At 41.8% G+C, this 24,617-nt stretch overlaps 1 protein-coding gene across 1 annotated transcript in view; it reads left to right on the plus strand.

Moving 5' to 3' along the window:
* Positions 1–24,617, plus strand: part of ADCY1 (adenylate cyclase 1) — a 143,157-nt gene that overhangs the window by 54,607 nt on the left and 63,933 nt on the right. Inside the window, exons 3-4 of the mRNA XM_071736231.1 lie at positions 4,826–4,944; positions 20,409–20,520. Of these exons, the coding sequence (XP_071592332.1) occupies positions 4,826–4,944; positions 20,409–20,520 (231 nt within the window). The remainder of the gene's footprint in view (positions 1–4,825; positions 4,945–20,408; positions 20,521–24,617) is intronic.

Genomic DNA, 24,617 nt, shown 5'->3' on the forward strand with positions numbered 1-24,617 from the left:
GAGTAGCCATCCCTTTTTTCCATAGTCTGTAAGTTCTCTCTTTTACCCTAATTTTCTTCAGTATCTCCCTGTTCAGCCAGGCTGGTCATTGTCCCCTCCAGCTTGCCTTTCGGCACACAGGGACATCTGCTCGTGAGCATTCAAGACTTGCTTCCCTCAAGACCCATCCCTCCTGGACCCCTTTTGTTTCAAGGGCTGTTTCCCAGGGTACACTCTGAATCAGTCTTCTGAATAGGCCAAAATCTGCCCTCCAGAAGTCCAGTGTAGAGTTTTTATTGATGGCCCTCCTTGCATCCCTGACTATTGAAAACTATTATTTCATGGTCACTGTGCCCCAGACACCCTCTGACCACTACATCTCCCACCAGCCCCTCTCTGTTTTTGAACAGGTTTAGTGGGCCCCATCCCTGGTAGGTTCATTCACCAGCTGGAGCAGGAAATTATCCTCTATACACTCTTAAGAATCTCCTAGACTGCCTCTACTCTGCTGTGTGAAGTTCTCAGCAGACATCCAGTCACCCACGAGAACAAGGGCTGGTGGTTTTGAGACATCTGCCAGCTGCTTGTAGAATCATCATCCTGGCTGGGTGGTCTGTAACAGACTCCCACCAGGATATCAGCCTTATTGGCCTTCCCCCTGATTTTGATCCACAGGTTTGGTCAACTGTGGCTTTGTCTAGCCATGTCTTGAGTAACTACAAGACTTAAATTTTTTCCTCAGGTCCAACCTGTGGTGAGAATTTCAGTACAGGAGCTTGTACTTGCAATTAGGGTTGAGAATGTTTCAAGCAATAGGTAGTGATATAGGGTCTTTTTGACCACTAACGATGGCAAATGTGGGGTTTTTCTTATTTGTCTGCTTTTGCATATTTTCCTTCTTTGTTGTGTGTGTAATGGTGCTATTTGTTGAATAGTGCCAAGGTAACACTGCACAATTCCTACTGGGCTTGCTATGCACATTTTGACTTGTCTTCAAGTCAAATGAATGTTACTTCTCTTATTTCTAGCAATGCTTCATATCTAATGAAAAATGATGTGAATGTAGAAGATACAGGTCCTCAACTGTCATTTTATTTTCTTAGTGTGATTTGTTCAGGGAATGTAAAATCATTGACAGACAACTAAAGCCTCTGCAAAAAATCTTTTTTTTTCAGCATATGATTTCACTGTAGACCATGTAAAGGCTGAGTGAATATTTCCAGTAGAAGAAGAGTACAAAAAGCATCATTTGGTCATGGGGCCAAGATATAAATTTTTAGTAGAAATCAGCTGTAATTAGTCCAAACAGCATCAACAGGCAATTAAGAAACATGAAAATATAGAAATACTTTTCCCTCTACTAGACCCTGTGTTTTGGAATATGCCACATGTTGAGGCCACCTCAGTACATCATTTGTCACCTGTAAGAAAGTAAGCAGCATGAGTGTGGGAAAAAATCCGCGGAGGCTTAAAGGACGACACGCAGTCACCAATATGGTTAAAGTGAAGTCATTTATTAACAGTGGACACTTGCTTTATATAGAGCCTTTGTTTATATAACGATATCTTGCAGGTGGCTATATCTTGGACACAAATTCTGTTCTCACAGAACTTCTGCTGGCTACCTCATTATCCTGTTATTCTTCTTTTCTACTGCCAGTTCCCTTATCTTTTTCCCATAGCTCATCTTTCGTAACCTTGCAACTGGGTCTCAAGGCCCTTAGTTTACTCTAGCTAAAGCTAAATAGTCAGGATTGCTCACGTGTCTGTTTTCTTCCAGACAGTTTCCCAACACATGAGTGTTGTTTTGTTCTAGGAGACAAGGAGGGGATGGAGAATGAGGTCATCACAATTAAAGAGGAAGTGGTCAGTGAGCTGCTACACCACCTGCCCACACACAGGTCTATGGGGCCAGATGTGTTACACCCAAGGGTGTTAAGAGAGTTGTCAGATGTGATTGCCAAGCCACTTTCCATTTACTAGAAATCCTGGATAACTGGGGAGGTCTCAATGGACTGGAAGATAGAAATGTAACACTCATTCACAAGAAAGGCAGAAAGAAGGATCTGGAAAACTACAGACTTAGCAGTCGGACCTCAGCATCAGGGAAGGTCATGGAGCGGATCATCTTGAGTGCCATTCATATAGAAGACCAGCAAGGGATCAGACCCAGTCATGGGTTTATAAACATGGGTTTATGAAAGGCAGGTCCTGCCTGACGAACCTGATCTCCTGCTGTGACAAGATGACCTGGCTATTGGATGAGGAAAAGGTTGTGGATATTGTCTATCTACACTTTCAGAAAGCATTTGACACTGTTTCCCATAGAATTCTTGTGAGAAAACTCACTGCTCATGGCCTGGATGATCATTCAATCTGTTGGATCAAGCACTGTCTGGGTGGAAGGGCACAAAGAGTGGTGATCAATGGAGTTAAATCCAGATGGTGGCCAGTAACAAGTGGCGTTCCTCAGGACTCATTTCTGTTTAACACTTTTTTAGTGGTCTTGATTAGGACATAGACTGTCAGGAAGTCTGCAGATGATGTCAAGTTAAGTGGGAGTGTTGATCACCATGAGGATACGTAGGCTCTACAGAGAGACTTAGATAGACTGGATCAATGGGCCAGCATCAACAGCATGAGCTCCAACAAGACCAAGTGCCAGGTCCTGTATTTGGGCCACATCAACCCCATGCAACGCTACAGGCTTGGGGAAGTGTGGCTGGAAAGCTGCCAGGCAGAAAGAGTCCTGGGAGTTCTAATTGACAAGCGCTGAATATGAGCCAGCAGTGTGCCCCGGTGGCTAAGAAAGCCAATGGCATCCTGACTTGAAATAGTGTGGCCAGCAGAAGTAGGGAGGTGATTGTATCCCTTTATTCAGCACTGGGGAGGCCACACTTTGAGTATTGTGTCCACCTTTGGGCACCTCAATATCACAGAGATATTGAGGTGTTGGAGCGAGTGTACAGGAGTGAACAAAGCTGGTGAAGAGCCTGGAGGATAAATCTTAAGGAGAACGATTGAAGGAGCTGGGACTGTTTAGTTTGAGGAAGAGGAGGCTAAGGGGAGGCTTCATTGCTCTCTATAACTACTAGGAAGGACATGGTAGAGAAGTTGGTGCTGGTTTCTCCTCACGGGTAATTAGTAATAGAACAAGAGGAAATGGACTCAATCTGCAACAGGGTAGCTTTAGATTGAACATTAGGAAAAAAAAAAATCACAGAAAGAGTGGTCAGGCCCTGGAATAGGCTGTTCAGGGAAGTGGTTGAATCGCCAACCCTGAATAGGTCATTTAGATTTGGTGCTGGGGGATATGGTTTAGGGGAGAACTTTGTAGAGTAGCGATGATAGTTGTACTCAATGATGCCAAGGATGTTTTCCAACCTGGAAGATTCTAAGATTCTAATCAAAGCTGTTGCTAATTGATTAGTGCTCCCTGTCTCACTTTTTCAATTCTTTTCTGTCACTACCGATGCCCATCAGAGACAATAACGACTCAAGCATGAATGTCACCAAAAATGTGACCAGCCTTACATCAGTGCAGTTACTTGTTCCATTCAATGCAGTCTGCAGCCGTGCACATCTAGTTTTCCTTTTAGTATGGTTTCAGATTATTTTTATAATCAAATCAACCATACAGGTGTAAATGAAAAAAAACTGGCAACTATGGTAGGACTTGCTGAATAGAGATCCAGGTGGAGCTCTTTCCCATTAATTCAATCTTACCACTCCAGTCCTCTGAGTGGTAAGTCAGTCCTCTGAGTCTTTGATCATTCCTTAGGCTTTACCTGAATGTCAGTACTACTTTGCTTAACAGATTAGATTTTGCACAAAAAAGTGAGACTTCTCTTATATTATTTTCCAGTGATTTCATTTTTTTTCAGTGATTTGATATTTTCCATTCTGGGGTTCTTTTTTACCTTTTCCAGTCTCTTTTCCAGTGACAATTCTTTGTAGTCTGATGCTACTTCCTTTCTTGGCCAAAAAGGTCAGCAGTGACTGTCCTTTAGGAAAGCCATGCCTGAGTCTTTCTTCACACAGGGAATCTGAGACTGCTAACTGACTTTGTAAAGACTGTACAGTTCTTCCAGTTCTTTTTTTTTTTTTTTTAATCTTTAATGAAAAATGCCAGCCACCACAATTTGATATAGGATTTCCACCAAGCTCTAAAAACTACATAGGCCTTTATAGTCAATACTGACCATCTCCAAAAGAGAAGTCTTTCTTTATGAAGGTCAGCAACCCATGCTAAAAACCTTTCTGTGTGTATAGCAAGAAGAGATCTGTTTAAGCAGGGGTTTGTTCTGATGCATGCCATTACTGAGCTGATTGGGACAGATACTGACCACACTAAATAAGATACCATTAAAATTGCACATTTATTACTGTTCTGGTGAGTCAGATTGTGGATAAGTTTATCATCCACTTTCACTGCATAATAACCAGCTGCTGTAGTCCTTGTAATGTAACACTTTCATTAGGTTCAGAAATAGGACACACAAAAGGATAGCAAATGATCCTGGGAAATATTTCCTAGGCAGATAAATGCTAGTAATAATAAAGTAAGTTGTTATTACTGTCATTGACGTTAATGAAATTTAGGGACAATTGTCTGCTCTGGAAGCTAGCTTTTCCCTTTCAGTGTAGTATTTTTATATTTTTTTTAATGAAGAAGTCTTTAAAAAGACACATAGGCTGCAGAAGTTTGAGAGAAAATGGTTCATATTATTTACACAGCACAAATTCTCAGAAAGCAGACTAGGTTAGGAAAATTTTTGTCTATGCTGGTTTAAATAATGGTCAAATGCTATACTACAAAACTAACGTTGTTTACATTTTCTTTTAGGAACGTCTCTTGATGAGTCTTTTGCCCAGGAATGTTGCAATGGAAATGAAGGAAGATTTTCTGAAGCCTCCTGAAAGGATTTTTCACAAGATTTACATTCAAAGGCATGACAACGTTAGGTAGGATTGATGTATCCCATTAAATAATCTCAGTTAGAATTAAATCTAGCCAGGGATATCAAGGGGAACAGCAAAAATTTCTATAGGCATATTAACAGCAAAAGGAAGACTAGGGAAGTTGTGGGCCCCTTCAGAAAGGAAAGAGATGAACTACTGACAAGTGATATAGAGAAGGATGAGGTTCTCAGTGACTCAGTCTTTACTGGCAAGGGCTCCAGCCACACTCCTGAAGTCACAGACAACGATTGCCATGGTTGGAAAGAAGAACTGCCAATTATAAGTGAAGATCAGGTTTGTGACCATCTGAGGAACCTGAAAGTGTACAAGTCCATGGGACCCAATGGGATACACCCATGGGAACGGAGGGAACTGGCAGATGTGGTTGCTAAACCATTGTCTATTATATTCCAAAAGTCATGGCAGTCCAATGAAGTTCCCACTGACTGGAAAAGGGGAAACATAACACCCATTTTCAAAAAGGGAAAGGAGAAAGACCCAGGGAACGATAGGCCAGTCAGTCTCACCTCTGTGCCTGGAAAGATCATGGAACAAATCCTCCTGGAGACACTGCTGGAGCTGAAAAATAGTGATGAGGTGACTGGATATTATCAACACAGCTTCACCAAGGGCAAATCATGCCTGACAAAACTTGTGGCCTTTTATGAAAAGGTCACAGCATCAATAGACAATATCATTTACCTGGATCTGAGCAAAGCCTTTGACACAGTCCCACACAACATCCTGGTCTCCAAGCTGGTAAAACATGGGTTTGATGGATGGACCACTCAGTGGATTAAGAACTGGCTTGGTGGCCACATCCAAAGAGTGGCTGTCAATGGGTCCATGTCCAAGTGGAGGCCAGTGACAAGTGGAGTCCCTCAAGGATCAGTGTTGGGGACCAATTATGTTTAACATCTTTGTTGGTGACATGGATGGTGGCATTGAGTGCACCCTCAACAAGTTCACTGATGACACCAAACTGTGGTGCAGCTGACACACTGGAGGGAAGGGATGCCATCCAGAGGGACCTTGACAGGCTGGAGAGGTGGGGCCATGCCAACACCATGAAGTTCAACAAGACCAAGTGCAAGGTCCTGCACCTGGGTCGAGGCAAACCCAAGCACTGATACAGGCTGGGCAGTGACTGGCTTGAGAGCAGCCCTGAGGAAAAGGACTTGGGAGTGCTGGTGGATGAGAAGTTCAACATGAGCCATCAGGGTATACTTGCAGCCCAGAAAGCCAACCAGATCTTTGGCTGCATCAAGAGAAGCATGGCCAGCAGCTCGAGGGAAGTGATTCTCCCCCTCTGCTCTGCTCTTGTGAGACCCCACCTGGAGTGCTGCATCCAGGTCTGGAGACCCTGTTACAGGAGGGACATGGATGTGCTGGAGTGTGTCCAGAGAAGGGCCACGAGGATGATCAGAGGGCTGGAACACCTCTGCTATGAAGAGAGACTGGGAGAGTTGGGGTTGGTTAGTCTGGAGAGGAGAAGGCTCCAAGGAGACCTTATTGTAGCCTTCCAGTATCTGAAGGGGCCCTACAGGAAAGCTGGTGAGGGACTTTTTAGGATGTTAGGTAGTGATAGGACTAGGGGGAATAGATTCAAACTAGAGGAGGGTAGATTTAGATTGGAAGTTAGGAAGAAGTTCCTCCCCATGAGGGTGGTGAGACACTGGAACAGGCTGCCCAGAGAGGTGGTGGAAGCCCCATCCCTGGAAGTTTTTAAGGCCAGGCTGGACAGGGCTCTGAGCAACCTGATCTAGTGGGAGTGTCCCTGCCCATGGCAGGGGTGTTGGAAGTAGATGATCTTAAAGGTCTCTTCCAGCCCTGAAAATTCTATGATTCTATGAAATAGTTTAAAGCAGATAATATATAGTGCAAATACAGTGAAATACAATTGCAGTTGAGTTTCCAAGAAAAAAGCAAGCTGTCAAGTGGAGATTTATCATTTATGCAGAAGGGGAGAATTGGCCCACTAGGAAGACTTAATAGTCTTCTCAGAAGGTAATAGACTTCTCAGAAGAAGTCTGCATCAATAAATGGCTTTAGAAAAATGGTGCTGGGAGGCAGACAACCATTTTCAAATGAGTAGTCATTCTTTTCTTACTGTATTTTGTTTGCAGCCAATAGGAGTACTTAGTCTGCATAGTAACTTGTACACATTTTTATTTTCCGATAGATCGATTACTTTTAATATAGTATCTTGTGTGCAAGATTTTTGTGGCTTTGGTGCCTCCTACCTTCTTTGTCCCTCTGGTGATCACGTTGCATATATAATTATAGCCATTGTGCACAGTGGTGCCATCACAGTGCTATGAAATATATACTACTGTTAGTTGCACTTAGATTCACATTCAAGGCAAGCCAATAATTATATACTGATTTGTACATTTATATATTGTATGTATCTCTGCATTGGGTAGGTAGTCTTAAATGACACTGCTTTGCAGATGGAGTGGTTGATTATAATGCTTCTAATGCTTCCAAGTTCTCTCTTGTGCTGAGATCCTTTTGAAATGTAACCCCAAGAGTACCTTTCTTTCCCCCCTTTTTTTTTTTTTTTTTTTTTTTTTTTCCTCTACATGAAATAGTGTTTCACACAGCCACTAAAGCTTCTGTGGCTTACTCACTGCTTCGATGTGGAGTTCATAGAAGATCTTGAACCTGAATATTATTTCTGGAGTGGTGCATTCTTTCTCTGACATTAAGAGGGCAAGATGGAGAAAAAGTAAGCTGGTTTAATTTTAATGTAAAAGGGAAGATCCTCAGAGAAGAGAACTGAAAACAGGAGACATCCTTATTATCTGTACTAAAATAAACGATTACTTTTTATTTCAGCCACTCGACTACGGTATTTAAAAAAAAGATAAAGGGGGAGGGGGACAGTGTCCCAGTAAATAGCCGGCAAGCTATTGCTAGCAGGTACTGGTAGACCAGAGTTTCACCCAAATAGCTGTGTGACTCTACAGATGTGAGCTATGCAAGAGAACTCCCTGCAGCTGCCATCATGTCACCAGGTGTGGAGAGCAGCACTACTGCATATCTCTGGGAAATGCTGCTGGTTGTCAGTGGCAATAATGTGTGCTTGCATTTTTTAAGGAGTGAACACAACTTTTTTCCTTTTGAGTAGTGGTAGTTCAGTGCTATACTGAGCAGACCATCCCAATATTCTTATGACTTACCCTTTTGTTCTGTAAGACACCACTATTCTAACAAAACAAAAAAAAGCCCCTTTACTGTTCTAAATTCATGGAGTTTTTAACCTCAAAGCTACACAATGGAAAACAGAAACTGAAATGCGCTTTTACCTTTCCTATTACAACACTTTCTTTTTCTCCCATAAAATATCTGGAAGTGTCAGAAAACCTAGGGAAGTAAGCTTGTAATTAGTAAGCTGCAACAACCCCCAACAACAATTTAAAAAAACCTCACCAGCAACCTAAAATATGAGGAGATTCATACAGCTACCTTCCCCAAGAAAAATAGGGTATACAATACAGTGGATATATATATTTATATACATATATACCCCTGTAAGAGTGAAAGACTGATAAAACATACTTGCTTACTTCAGATACACAGTCCTGGTTTATCAATTAATTGGTAAATATTTCAGCAACTATCAAATATCTGTTGTATGACTGCACCTCTGGAACGGAATGGAAACGCACCTCTTCATGCTGAGGGCAGAACCCTCAGTTTTATGTCATGCTCCAATGAGCTCTTCCCAGACCTTTAGTAAGGAGAGAAATTTATTTTACTCATAAATAACTCTCTTCTGTTAGAAATCACTTCAGACCTCCACCTTAGTACCTACGATTTTATTTTTCTTTCTTCAGTACAAAGCAATAAACTTTTTCCACACTAATCGAAGAACTCTGTGTGGATGGTGGGCTAGTGTAAAACTTACTTTGTGTTTCCGTTTGAGACTGTTCTAAGGATATCAATGAATAAGGGCCATAGAATAGCACTGACTGCTTGAGTCTCCACACAGAAGGACAATTCTGAATGGCAGAACTTGCAAGGGGCCTGGGAACTCTAGTGGTTTGTGGGGAAAAGCCTTTTTCTCCTCCAAAACCCCTCCATGTTCCTTCAATTCCAGAGTTTGAATTTTTTAGTTCCAATAGAACCAGATCCTTTGCACAATGCTCATGCTTACTGCTTGAGCTTGCAGAAACAAATACTGACAGTTCACAATCTGAAATGGTTTTTTGCCACTTGATATTTCTTTTCTTGTTTTGTAAATCACTGTTTTTCATTTAGTTTTTATAGTTTTAAAATAGGTGATCTTATTTTTTTTGTTAACCTTTTATCACCTTTATTTGCATTTCCCCCCTTTTTTTATTTAGTTTCTCCTAATGCAATTTTTTGACGGTTCTGTAATTTTTTTATGTATTATTTGAAGGTTAAGTGAACCATACAGAAAGAACTGTTTTTTCCTTCTTTCTAACAGTCCATTAACTGGTAGCTTTCAAAGACCATCAAAGCTCTCTGTTCAGTAACAGTTTCATGTCTAAAGGGTAAGATCACTAGACCCAAATTCAGTTTATTTTGGAAGTGAGATAATGATACAAGAAAATGTTGTTATCCATTCCAACCTCCTGTATGTTTTTATGACTTTGAAAAAGGAACAAAAAACACTTCCCAAGCAAGTTTGATTATCTCCTGTGTACACTATGTAAAGGTAGTGGTTAAAACAGAATATATTTATCAATGGAAGGTTCCCAAGATAAAAAGGAATCATCACAATCAGTCATTTATCACCAAACTCTGCAGAAACTCTGCTTCTTTTCTTGCTTGTTTTCTGTGGAATACATGTATGTTACACAATGATCTTGGAAAAGATTCAATTTTTCTTGAAGAGGAACAAATGAGGCTTTTTATATATCTGCTACCTTGTAAAGTTTTTGAATGTAATTGCTACATGGTAGGAAATGTGTGAGCGCATGTATTTTAAATGGAAACAAGCAACTTAATTCAAATGCAATATAAAAAACAAGACATGCAAATGCATATCCAAAATAATTATAGTGTGAACTCAGTGAAGACACTAAATTCAAGTATCAGGAAGGTGAAATAATCACAACTGTGATCAATAATCACAATCTGTGCTTCCTGAGAAGAAAACAGTCTATATAGAGTTCAGGAGCCATTTTCACACACTATGGAAGTTATCTTACGTGGGGTGACCCCAGCCCAGGTCACAGTGAAGGTATCATTTTACTTGTGAAGACTCCCCAGCAGAACATCTCTTTGGTGATGCTCAGGAATATGGTTTGTAACATACAATAAACAACTCTTTCCTAAGATTAGGTTAAGTAATGTAGGATTTTTATTTTCTTAAGTCTTAACTGGCCCTACAGAGTTGAGCTTGCAGTTTAAATATATATATACACAGGGACTACTATAAAAACATATTACTCCTGACCGAGAAGCTGTAATTCAATGAAGTAATTTCAAGTTGTGTTTCAGCTCAAAAAAATGCCCTGAGTGGAGACCATTCAGCAATTCAGCCCGTTCACTAAAAACAACTGTCTCTTTGTTTTTAGTTTTAACTTCTTTCTTTTATTTTCTGGGCATCTTCATCACCACAGTGTTTTAGATAAAATTATTAATAATTTTAAATTTTGGTTGATCTCTAAGGAAAAAAAACAACCCTACAAGTTCCTTTTGGAGAAAACTTATGCCATTAAAATATCATTCATATTATAAGTTGTAGTCTAATTAAAGAAATGATCCAAGTGGAAAGAAAAAAAAAGGGACATACAATCCCCCCTTATTTGCTGAGTATTTGTTTATACAAGTGGCTCCATGTAAACCAGCAGGACTATTCAAGTGCACAAAGCACATGATTGAGAACTGTTAAAAGTGAGAATTTACCATCTACAAGCTCTTAAATGTCTTGTGTAACTTGGCAGGATTTTGTCTTCTGAGCACCACATAGAGTGACATATAAAAGGATTGCTTCCACCTGAACCAAGCCACAGGGTTCCACAGGATCAGTTTTAGCAAGTGTAGGCACTTCCTGCAGTGCTGCAGGAGGGCTGTAGAGTCCCCAGGAACGCTGTACCTTCCTGTAGGGATCACGGGAGAAATCCGAGTGCAGAAGGTCCTGGAGGGATGACTCAAGGCTCGTTAAAACGGAAATGCTCTAGAGAGTCAAGAAGTATGAGATAATGATATATGTAACTTGTATGTCTGTGCTGAACAAGTTCAACTCATCTGTGACAGAGACAAGAGAAATGGCTGCTTATAGTTCTTTCTTTCTGGATGTTGCCCACTGCAGTATTGCTTTCCTTTATCCAGAAGCAATTACAGATATCTCTTTTCATATCAAACCAAATATTACAGGTATTACAAGCTCAGAGGAAACCTCCAATAAAAATTAGAATCAAGGAACCATACAATAGTTTGAATTGGAAGGAACCTTTAAAGATCATTAAGTCTAATCCCCCCCTTATGGTTCAGGGACATCTTTCACTAGATAAGGTTCCTCAATACCCTGACCAGCCTCACCTTGAATACTTCAGGGAGCAGACATTCACAGCTTCTTTGGTATACCTGTTCCATCCTCATAGTAAAGATTTTCTTCTTTGTATCTAATCCCATCTTTTAGTTTAAAACCATTATTCCTTATCTTGTCAATACAGACCCAGGTAAAAACTCCCTTTCCATCTTTCTTATAAGCCTCCTTTTAAAATTTAAAAGCCACAATATGGTCTCTATGAAACCTTCTCTTCTCTAAGCTGAACATCACCAACTCTCTCAATCCTTCTTCATAGGAGAGGTGATCCAGCTCTTCGAGCATTTTCACTACCTTCGTCTGGGCTCGCTTCAACAGCTCCATGTCTTTCATGTGCTGGGGCCTCAGAACTGAAGAATCATCTCTGGCTGTGCTTCCTTTTATGCATCTTGGGGTACAATTGGCTGTTTAAGCTGTTTTGGCTGTTTACAACTCAAGTCCAGTACTTCATCCACCAGTACCCCCCAAGCCCACCTCCATGGGGTTGCTCACAATCCATTCATCCTCCAGTCTATACTGGTACTAAGGTTTTCCTTGACCCATGTGTAAGACCTTGCACTTGTCCTTGATAAACTTCATGAGGTTCATACAGGTCCACTCATCAAGCCCATCAAGGTCAGCCTGGTTGGCATCCCTTACCTGTAGCATTTCAACTGCACCATTCAACTTGGTGTCATCTGCAAACTTGCAGAGGGTGCACTCCCTCTCTCAGTCTGTTATTGATAAATCAGAAATATTCAGAAGAAAAATATTGATCTTCATTGGTTAAAAATCTATACATTAAGTTACAGGTATCTATACATATACTTTGTTGCAGCAGTCTGTGGATTATACAGTCTTATATCAAATTTATGTAGATATTAGAGTGTAGGCGTGTTGCCTGTGTGAGTCTAGCAGAAACTATACATTGGTAATTGTAGAAGAAATTATTGTACACTGTAACTGGAGAAACTGTTTTCTTGGAGCTTTTTAGAAAAACCTTTTTTTTGAAGCTTTAGTTTTCAGAAAGCTAGGTGCATTTCACTAAGAAAGAAGAAAGTATTCAAAGTGGGCATTTCTGGTTTGTGTGTATGCTTATGTTCTTCATTGCTAAAGGCATTGGTGATCAGGTAACACTGTTAATACCTTGAGGGCCTACATCCCCCCTTTTTCCTTATCCATCACTTGACAGGGTCACATTCATTGTAACGGAGTCACAAATCACTAAAATTGACTAAATGCTGAATATTTTATTTTTAGAAGCCTTTTTCTTGTGTTTAAATAGCATAGAAGTGGAATGGCTATTGTTTTAGCTACTGTATACATTAGAGAGAGAAGGAAAGGAAACGGCAGAGAGGAAACAGTCAAGGAGGTTTTTAGAGTGTGTGGAGGTGCAGCTTCTTGGTGCAGCTGGTGAGGGACCCAAGCAGCTGGACCTGCTGGTTATCAAGAGAGATGGACTTGTGGAAGATGTGATGTTTGGAGGCCACCTTGGGCATAACAACAATGAAATGATTGAGTTCTCTATTCTTGGAGAAGTGAAGAAGGAGGTCAGCAGAACTGCCACCTTGGACTTCCAGTTGGCAGACTTTGACCAAATCATTAGAAATTGATTGACTTCAACTTGAAACCAATCTGGCTGCAGCTGTCAAAGATAGTAAGAAATGCTTCTACAAATATATTAGCAACAAAAGGAGGACAAAGGAGAATCTCCATCATTAGTGGGTGCAGTGGGAAACATAGTGATCAAGGATGAGGAGAAAAGTGAGGTACTTAATGACTTCTTTGCCTCTGTCTTTAGTAGTAGGACCAGTTATTCACTGAGCTGGAAGACAGGGATGGGAAGCAGCTCGAAGCCACCACAATCTAAGAGGCAATGGTTAGCAAGCTGCTGCACCACTTAGATATACACAAGTCCATGGGGATACACCCAAAGATATATCCTTTTTGGTATATCCCAGAGGGAGCTGGCAGAAGTGTTCACAAAACCACTTTCCATCATTTACCAGCAGTCCTAGCTCACTCAGGCCTTCCCAGTAGACTGGAGGTTAGAAAATGTGATGCCCATCTAGAAGAAGGGCCAGGAGGATCCAGGAAACTACAGGCCTATTAGTCTGACCTTGCTGATGGAGGAGGTTATGGAGCAGATCATCTTGTGTGTTATCCAACATGTTCAGGACAACCACGGCACCAGGCCCAGGTTAAAAGCTAGGTTAAAAACTGGCTGCACAGCTCATTCCAGACAATTGTAGTGAATGGAGTTAAATCCAGCTGACAGCTGATAATGTTCCCAGGTGATGTTCCCCAGGGCTCATCATTGGGGCCAGTTTAATATCTTTATCAGTGATATGGATTAGGAAATGGAGTGCATGCTCAGTGTAGATAACACTAAGTTGGATGGGAGTGTTGATCAGCCTGAGGATAGGAAGGTTCTACAGAGGGACCTGGACAGGCTTGATAGATGGGCTGAAGCCAATTGGATGAGATTCAACAAGGCCAGGTGTTGAGTCTAGTCCTGCAATTGAGTCACAACTCCATGCCATGCTACAGGCTTGGGGAAGAGTGGCTGGAAAGCTTCCTAGCAGAAAGGGAGCTGGGGGTATTGATTGAGAGCTGGCTGAATATGACAATAGTGTGCCCAGGTGGCCAAGAAGGCCAGCAGCATTCTGGCTTGTTTGAGGAATAGTGTGGCCAGCAGGACTAGAGAGGTGACTGTAGGGCTGTACTGGGCACTGGTGAGGCTGTTCAGTTTTCTGTCCCCCACTCCAACAAAGACATCAAGGTGCTAGAACAAGTCCAGAGAAGGGCAATGAAGATGCTGAAGGATCCAGAGAACAAGTCTTATGAGAAGCATCAGAGGAAACTGGGGTTCTGTAGTCTGGAGAGCAGGATGCTGAGGGGAAGTTTTACCATGCTCTACAACTACCTGAAAGGAGGCTGTAGTGAAGTGGGACTCAATCTCTTCTCCCTAATAACAAGCAACAGAACAAGAGAAAATGTCTCCAGAAGCACCAGGGGAGATTAGATACTAGAAGAAAGTTCTTCACTGTAAGGGTTATTAAGCACTGGCATAGGCTGCCAACGGGGTGTTTTAATCACCATGCCTAGAGGTGTTTAAAAGATGTGCAGATGTAGTGCTTAGGAATATGTTTTAGCAATGGTCTCTTTACAGTTAGTTTAATGCTTGGACTCTATGATCTCAAAGGTCTTTTCCCACCAGAACAATTCTGTGATTCTTCTTCCCTGAACCAGTGCCATCTTGAACAATGTTTTCATAAGGCATGCTCAAAGGAAAAGAGAGGGGTGAGACTGCCCCAAGGATTAACATGACAACACAGAGGCTTTGTAAATTAAAGCCGCTGAATTTTGGACGACTTGTTTCTGTGATGCCATGTTACCTAACCTGCTCTGGTGAACAAGTGATTTAAGCAACTTGGTTAAATCATAGGATCATAGAATGATTTAGGTTGTAAGGGACCTTAGAGCTCATCTACTCCAACCTCCCTGCCATGGGTAGACATGACTCTTATCTAAACAAGCTTGTTCAAGGCCTCATCCAGCCTGGCCTTGAACACTTCAGGGGAGAGACCACCCAGAACTTCTCTAGGCACTCTGTCTCAGAGTTTTACCATCCTTGCACTAAAAAACTTCTTTCTTCATAATATACAGTCTAAACCTATTCTTCTTCAATTTAAAACCATTTCCCCTTGTCCTATCACTGGACACTCTTATGAAAAGTCTCTCTCCAGCCTTCCTGTAGGTTCCCTTCAGTTATTGGAAGGCAGCTATTATGCTCCGATGGAGTCTTTTCTTCTATAGGCTGAACAATCCCAGCTCCTTCAGCCTTTCCTCATAGCAGAGGTGCTTCAGCCCCTGGATCATCTTTTTGGCCCTCCTCTGGACTCGTTTTAATGGATTTGTGTCCTTCTTATGGTGGGGACACCAGAACTGGACATGCTATTTGAGGTTGGGTCTCACGAGTGCGGAGTAGAGGGGGAGAATCACCTGTCTTGATCTGTTGGCTGTGCTCCTCTGATGCATCCAAGGATACAGTTTGCCTTCTGAGTTGCATGAGTGCACTGCCAGTTCATGTTGAGCTTCTTGTCAATCAGCACTCCCAAGTCGTTCTGTTCAGGGCTACTCTCTTGTAATTGCACCTGGAATTGGTCTGACCCAGATGCACGACCTTGAACTTGGATTTGTTCGATTTCATGCAGTTGACACTGGCCCATTTCTCAAGCCTGTTAAGGTCTCTCTGGATGGCATCCATTCCCTCAAATAAATCTACTGCACCACACAGCTTGGTGTCATCAGCAGGCTTAATGGAGGTGCACTCAATGCCATTGTCTATATCGCTGACAAAGATGTTAAACAGCACTGGGCCCAGAACCCTGACCCTGAGGAACCCTGTCACTGGACCCTGAGGAACCCCACTTGTCACTGGTCTCCAGGTGGGTGCTGAGCCTTTGATCACAACTCTTTGAGTGCAACGTTCTAGCCAGCTCCTTATCCATCGAGTGGTCCATCCACCAAATCCATGTCTCTCCATCTTAAAGACAAAAATGTCATGTGGGACACTGTCAAATGCCTTGGACAAGTCCAGGTAGATGATGTCAGTTGCTCTTCCTATACCAGAGCTGTAATTCTGTCATAGAAGGCCACCATATTTTTCAGGCATGATTTGCCCTTAGTGAATCCATGTTGCCTGTCACCAATCATTTTATTGTTTTTCATTTGCCTTAGTACAGATGTCAGGAGGATCTGCTCCATGACTACCCGGCACAGAGGTCAGAGTGACTGGTCTGTAGTTCCTTGGGTTTTCTTTGCTCCCATTTTTAAATATGGGGGTTATATTGCCTCTTTTTCAATCTGTGGGAACTTTTCCAGACTGCCATGACTTCTCAAATATGATGGCTAGCGGCCTAGCAAATTCAGCTGCCAGTTCCTTCAGGACCCATTGACATATGAGATACCATGGACATGTGCACTTTCAGGTTCTCTAGGTGATTGCAGACCTGATCTTTGCTTATTCTGGGTGGTTCTTCACTCTCCCAGACCCAGTCGCTGCGTTCTGTGATAGTGTGGCTTAAGTACTTACCAGTGAAGACTGAAGCAAAAAAGTCATTAAGTACTTCAGTCTTCTTCATATACTTGGTAACCAGGTCACCTATATCCCTCTGGAGGGGCCCCAGATTTTCTTATTTTTCTCTGACATATTGTTAAAAACCTTTTTTATTATCTTTAATGACCCAGGTCAGATTTTACTCCATCAGGGCTCCAATTTCTCTAACCTGGTTTCTGTTTTCAAAAACAATTTCCTTGTAATCCTCCCAGGTTACCTGTCCTTGCTTCCACCCCTTGTGGATTTCCCTTTCATGTTTGATTTTGGCCAGGAGTTCCTTGTTCATCCTCCTGGCCTTTTTTCCTGATTTGTTTTTTAGGGATGCAGTGCCATTGAGCTTGGAGGAGATGATCCTTGAAAGTCAACCAGCTTTCCTGGGGTCCCATTCCTTCCAGGGTCTTGTCCCATGGCAAGCCTTTCAGGAACCTACCAAGGAGGTTCCTGAAGAGGCAAAAATCAGCCCTTCTGAAGTTGAGGGTTTCAAGCTTGCTAAGCACCCCATTTTTTGATACCCTGAAAATCTTAAACTCCTAGTCACTGCAGCCAAGGCTGCTCATAAGCTTAACATTCCCTACGAACCTCTTCCTCTGTTGATGAGTACAAGGTCGAGCATGGCACCTCTCCTCATCGGTTCCTCTATCACATGGAGGAGAAAGTTATTGATGCATTCCAGGAATCTCCTGTATTGGTTGTGCCTTGCTGTGTTATCCCTGGGGACCAGGGTTTGTGAACAAGCAGCAACCTCTGTCTATAAAGGGCCTTATCCACTTGGTCCTCCTGGTCAGGTGGTCTGTAGCAGCCCCCCACTGTAATGTCCCCTTCACTTCCTTTCATGCTCAACCAAAGGGTCTCAGTCTTTTCTTCATCACTCAAAAGGTGGAGCTCCATGCATTCTAGTTCTTGATTGACACAGAAGGCAACAGCCCCTCCTCATCTCCCCTGCCACTTATTCCTGAAGAGCTTAAACACTTCTAATCCAACACACCTGTCATGGAAGTTGTTCCATCTGAAATGCCAATCAAGCCATAGCACTGGAGGCACGCAGGCATCTTCAGCTCCTCCTGCTTATTGCACATGCTGTGGGCCTTCACAGAAAGGCATTTGAGCTGAGCCCCTGATGAAGTGTCTGGAGCCCCACAGGAAGTATAGTTGCATGATTCCAACACCTTTTTGTGGATATTGGCTCTAATACCTACTTGTCCCTTCTCAGATATTCCTCTGCTTGCTAAACCATTAATAACTTCTTCATTTCCCGTTGCTTCTCTGTCAACCATCACAGCTGAGATGGCAAAGTGGGAGTCTTTGCTATCGCACCATCCTACACACCCTGGCTTCCTAGCCCTGGACTTATGCCTAGAAGGCCTAGTTTTATCCCTTTACCCCTTCAAATCTCTATCTATGAGCTTTACTGACTTCTAACTTACTAACTCCTTCCCCACGATCCTCTGGGACAGGCACATCCCATTTGGTGCCAGCAGACCTAGTGATTTATAGGGTGATTCGTGATCAATAAATCCAAAGACGTGCTGATGACACCAGCCCCAGAGCCATGAGTTGATCAGTTTTCTCTTCCTGTTGATTTCCCTGTTTTTTACCACTGTTGGAGAGACGGAGAATACAGCTTGTACTCCTGATCCTTAACCAAATACACCAAGACCCCGAAATTTCTCTTTACAGGTTTTGGGTTTCTTTTCACCTCATTACTACCCACCTGAAAGACCAAGAGCAGGTAATAATATGAGGGCCTCACCAGTGTAGGACATTTACCTATAAAATCCTTCATCTGCACCCCAGGGAGGTAGCAGACTTCCCTATAAAGTGGGAGGGGACCCCTGCACCCCTCAGGAGGGAGTCTGCCACAACAACGACCCACCTATTTTTGTTTTCAGGGTTATTTTTGGTAGCTTGCCTGGGAAGAGTTGGTCTTGTTGGCACTTCTGGCCTTTGCGAGCAATCTTCCTAACTAATAGCTGGTTCCTTCTGCAGGGCCCCACAGCTGTTCTGCAAGGGCACTGAAGGTGCTGTGTTTCTTAAGGGAACATGTCTGCTCCATTTAGTTTTTTCTGTCAGGCAGGGACGTGTTCTCATTGTCTCCGCTCCTGCAAGTTGGTGTGGGAAGGCTGGGAGGTTTGCTGAGAGAATATGGAATCCTCTGCTCCACTAATAAGGCTTACTTCCCATGCCATTTTTATAGAGAGCAGGTTGTGGAAACACTTATCTAAGTCCTTCTCACTTTTGTAGATACTCCTTAATCTGCTCACCTCCTCACTGAGCTCTATCATTTCATTCTGTAGCTGTGGTCATCATCCTGCTCACACCAGACACAGCCAGAGTCAGTTACCCCTTGTTACTACTGAAAGGCAGTGGCACTCCCGACAGTCCATCACTTGGATAGCTGCCTCCTTCCATGGGAGCACCCTCTGAGTACCCACATCCAATTTGGTGGGTGCTGGGAGCATGGTCTGTCTTTGTTGGATAGACACCATTGTACCTGGACCCTGCCCAAAGGCTGCCCTTGCCAGCTGCCACCATCACTGCCCTTTTCACTCCATATTTGCTCAGCCCGTTTGCTCACTCTCCTCCGTATGCCCCTCTTGCTCTGCTCTGCACACTACTTTTATGAAAGCTGTCCTCTCAACCTCACATGCCAGAGCTGCGAACTCCAGTAGAAGCCAGGTGTCTGCTCTGTCCCTCTGGCTTCCCTGACTCTGGGAACCCCCCTGTTCAACTCAGTCGAGGCACAGGCACAGAGCTTAGCTGCTGCTGTTTCCACTGTCTCATTCCTCATGGTCTGAGGTTGTAGAAACAGAGGCTGAGTCAGGAATTGTGTTAGCTCTTTTTGGTAGCTTCACTGGAGAGTTCAGACTTGGTTGTGGTGAATGGGAAACAGTAGACTTGCTAGCCCTGTTTTTCTAGCATCTGCTATTTTGTATATAGTGTGAAGGTTTATTGAGGGGAAGAGGAGTACGTAATGCTTATTTTGACTTTGGATTTGCAAACTAAATTTTACACAATGTCAGGTATACCTAGAAGAGTAGCATGGAACTCTTGGTTAACATTTTCATAAATACAGACTTGTTTAACACTAATAGTCTGTGTTAGAGATAAATGCAGTAGGTTTCTGCAGGAGGCTCGGGGGATCTACCAACAGATGAAGGAATCTAAATAATTAAAAGGATCACAGCTCCGTACTCTCTAGAGTTTCAGGATCTGCACAACAATTCTTTTTCTGTTGTGGTAGTATCTGTGCTAATTTCAACTGTCTCCCCCTGTCATCACAGATGGGTAGGGAGTGTTAAGGGAGATTAAGTTGTTGGGCATTTAGACCTTACAAACACTGATGACAGCCAGAAACTTACTGAGGCACACAGCATGGTACCAGGAAGCCTGGCCTGACACTAGGCTGCTAGCTTCTCACAAGGAGCAGTAAAACCACATCACAAAGCTACTGCACCCAGGTCTTTCAGAACTTAGCAAACCTTATGTGAGGTTTATCAGTTTGGCTGTATAACTCTGACAGTGCAAAATTGTCTTTGAAAGCAACAGAGCTGGGAATATTCTAGCTGTAAAGAGGAGAAACAGTTGCTCTCTGTGCTCCTGGAGTGCGTATGAGAGAAACTCATGAATTAGATGCTTTGTCATATGTATACTGAATAGGTATATAGGTATATAGGCATTGAAAGTGGCAGTATTGCCTACAACAGTTAACAGCAACAGACTGAGGCCTGTTTGTCTGAATATTTGCTTTTTTTTTTTTTTTTTTTTTTTTTTTTTTTTTGCTATAAAAGAGGATTTGAAGATGGTTTTTGTACTGACATCTGTCTTTTTTCTTCCTCACAGCATTTTGTTTGCAGATATTGTGGGATTCACTAGTTTGGCATCACAATGTACTGCCCAAGAGCTAGTGAAGCTGCTGAATGAGCTTTTTGGCAAATTTGATGAATTAGCTACAGTAAGTACAATCTTCTTATTTCAATTTATTTTTAAATACTTTCTGAAAAATGATGCATGAGTAATACATATTAGAAATCTTCATTTGACTGATTCAGTGCCATGTATGGTGAATTTCTAAAGCATCCTCTTTTCTGGAGAGAAAACAACTTATTTTAATTCTTCAGGAAAGAAGCTAGGTTGCTATTTTTAAATACACTTTTCTTCCTCTTCCATGAAGGCCACCAGTGTTCTTCCTTAGTTTTGTTTGCACAAAACAGAGAAAAGATTTCAATATATACATTTCTGTCCTGCATAGAAAAAAACCCAAACAGCATAATGGAAAATATGTACTGGCGGTATGGCATAAAACTACGTTCTGTGATAGTAAGAAGGTAGAGAGTAAAATCCACTCTTCACAGAGTTAATTTCTTGTTGCAGAAGTTATGGTAGCTTTTTAGAGAGGCTATTTTAGTCTAAGTGGAATCCATATCTGTCCTGGTTTGTGCCATGACAGGAGCCAGTTTTCTTTCTTGTAATTTTGCTTTCAGCTAAGTCCCTTGTAAAGTGGCTGCACTTGCTGAAATTAACAGCAAGTTTCTCAGTCAGTGTCTGCTTTTAGGACTGATAATGCTCAATCCTTATAGTTACTGCTAGAGACTGGTGTACAGAACCAAGACCACTGCTCAGCTCTGGGGAACATCATATGCTTCAGACAGAGAAAAGGAGTAAGGAAGTCACACCTGTAGCCCTCCTTTAGGGAGGAGTGAGCAAGATAAATGACCAAAATTGACCAGATTATTCCATCCCATACGTGTCATACTTGGTATAAATTTGAGGGATCACAAGGGTCAAACCCCTTCTGCTCTCTTCCTTCTTCCTTACTTTGGCCTTTTACCTTCACCTGTCCCTGTTTGCTTTGGCATCCTGGGAGGATTCTGTCCATTCATCTGCCTGTGATCCTGATCCATGCCAGCCTGAATCTGTGTGTTCCTGTCTCCAGCTCCCGACTGCTGCTGATTCCAGGAGTCCAGGCTCAGTGGTGATGTGAGCATTATTAGGGAAAGGGAGGAAGGTGGTACCATTTTTCTGTATATATGTATATATTTAATAATTTTTTTTAATCATTACTGTTTCTTTAAGGCTACATTAAAGTGTAGTTTAGTTTCCAACCAATAAGTTTCTTGCCCTTATTCTCTCTCCTTTCTTTATCAGGGAGGGGAGGGGGATTAGTAGAGAATATCTGTCATTCAGTTTAATTGCCAGGTCAGTGTTAAACCCTGACAATATCATAACTGAGGCTTATGTTATGGTCATTGAACTGACATTCTGCCAGGTTCCCCAAGGAAAGAAAAATGAGAAAAATGTTCCTTGCCTATAACTCCTAGCAGTCTAATGGTACCACAAGTATTTGAGAAGAAATGAGAGGAATGGCTGTGCCTGAAAAAGCCACATATTTGGTTTCAAATCACGTTTAACAAAAGGCTGAAGATGTATTCTCCCCTTTAATAAAGCACAACTTCATCAAATCTATCTTTTTGCCAGCCGTGTCCTCAGCGACTTCATTGCTGCGAAGTATCAGCTCACATAAATTATGCTCCTGCACTACCCAGATACTTTGTCTTCAGACTCCATGCAGCAGCCTAGAGAACATATTTCTTTAGGTCTCCAACATGAACAGCATCCACACTTTCTCAGTTGAAACTTGCTTCTCCTTTAGCTAGTCTTCCATGAGAGATCAGAAGCCTGTGGACACTTTGCATCTATGTCTCTCTCTTGATAAACAGCTGTTAAGTACCCCAAGGAGAAAGAAATATTCTCATCCACAAGATGCAAGGTTTAACAGAGGGGGGCTATTGTGTGTTCCCTCTTTCCACAAAAATCAGAATATTAATTTTGATGCTGAGTAGAGATGTAATGGAGGTGTTGAGTTTTAGTATAAATTTCTAATACACTTATAAGCCTTTGTGCAATCTATTTATCACTGGAACTGCTGGCAGTACCTTATAAAGAGTGCACAGGGTACTTCAGAGATTTCTGTTTTAAAGATATGAGACTGCCATGTAGATGGTTGTTAGCGAGAGTTTAAATGGCTTAAAAAAATCAAGTAGCCTCCTTGCTTTCATTTTATTAGTGAATTTCATCCTCCAAATGTCAACTAGTCATCTAATAAGTTCTTTATATTTAAAATGCTGTAATTTGTGGAGTTATCATAGCTGTGAAACACAAGACAATCGAATAACATGGGAGTACTGTGACATAACACAAGATCCCACATATGCACACAGAAATGCAGGTAGCTGGGACATGTGACATGGCAGTGAAGCTCAGAACATGGCTCCTGCACCATGCTTCCTTGGCAGTGGCCAGGTGCAGCCAACTGGAGATGTCAGTGACACCTGAAGCCAGGGTACCAGGCAGTTGTCACCTTTGGCAGTTGTTTGTCAGGGAAGAAACAAATCGGAGGTAGCAGAAGAGCAAAAAAGCCTTAGCTTTTCTGTCTAGGCTGCATGAATTCTTTTTCCAAATTTGAAAAAAAAAAAAAAAGTCTCCATTTCTTTCAGCTGTGATAGTCAGATTTAATGTTTACTTGTCTTCATACTGTGCTGCATTTGGGTATGATTAAGGACAGAACATAGGAGCTCTACTTGGCAGCTTCTGATGTGGTGAAGGGAGACGTGTTATTGTATCTCCTACAGTCAGAGGAAATGTGCCGAGAAATATGATTTTTTTCAGAAGGATTCTGGTCTTGTAGTTAAAACAACTTCTAGGTGTTCATTCTTAGGTCAAAACAGAGGATGACTGATTTTAGAACAGAACTCTAGTATTCAGAATTATGAAGGAGGAAATGGCAGGGACTTCAAAGCAAGATGTAATGGTATATAGGTTACGTCCCCTGTGACTGCTGAAGTCTGATCTGTGAGTGTGTTATCTGTGTACTGCTACTCCTTAGGAAGTAATGTCAACTGGGAGGAGCAATTTATGTAAGCTCTTGTTAAATGAATTGTCCTGTCTTAAAACTGTAATAGTTTATAAAATCCCTGTCACTGCTGTGGGAAGTGTAGTAGGTGTAAAGCATCATATATTTGTTGGGGAGTCTCATAAAGAGTCTTGGCATTTGGGCATTTTTGCTGTTGATGTGTCTGAAGAAAGACTTTTTGTTATCTTCCACCACTTTTTTTCCTTATGTTCTACCACTTCTTTGTTTTGTCCGTTTTCAGTTATGTACACCTTCAGGCTTTCAGTATTTGTAGGCTGAGTCTGTTTTTATTTCTTTTCATTTAGTATCCTTTCCTGACTACCATCTTTCCTTTTAAAAATTTTTACTTTCTAAATTTCATATTTAATGAAGTGATTTTTTTGTACCCATTCAGCCTCAAAGATATTGAACTTAACAAGGTCACTGAGCCTTAGGGAAAGGGTCAGTAAACAGTATTTTTAATCAGCTACTCTGTTGGTTTTTTTAACTGTCAAGAACAGTCAGTTCTTTGTTGTGCTTTGAACTAGCTGTTCCTAGAAGTAATCATTTTAAGAAATTCATTCTGCTGGATCTATGTAATGCTTTTAGTTTATATGAAAATAATTATGATTTTTTAAAAAGTTTTAAAAGTTTTGTGGGCTGGTTAAGATGGGAAAGCTTGTGCTGGAAAACTCAGATATGAACTTAGAGCACATAACCCTTATTTGTTGAAGTTTGTTAGTGTGCACCTAGAGGGTATATTTATAAAGATTAATTTTAAGCATATTTTTCTCCCCATGTACTCTTGATAGTAAGTGCAGACACAGGATCACACTGAGGCAGATTATGCATGTAAATTTGAGTACAGTTCTGAAGAGCCATCTGGAGAAGTCTTCTAGAGAGATCTAAGGAAGCAAGCTTTCTTAAATTAAAGTGGCCTTAAAGAATATGCCTGTGACTTTAAAGGATCCAGGACTACTGATGAGTGTATGGTGTGAAGCTAAAGTTAACTGTCTTTGAGACAGTTTTCCAGGGAGGAAGATAATTTCACACACTTCAAGTGTTGTAGGAACACGTGAATAGGCAGGTACCACAGAGGTTAGGTCTTGCCTAACTTCCTTTATGGTGCTTTTCAGGTAAGATGATTCTGTGTTTAGCAT

This window comes from Heliangelus exortis, chromosome 2, assembly GCF_036169615.1.
Source record: "Heliangelus exortis chromosome 2, bHelExo1.hap1, whole genome shotgun sequence".
NCBI lineage: Eukaryota > Metazoa > Chordata > Aves > Apodiformes > Trochilidae > Heliangelus > Heliangelus exortis.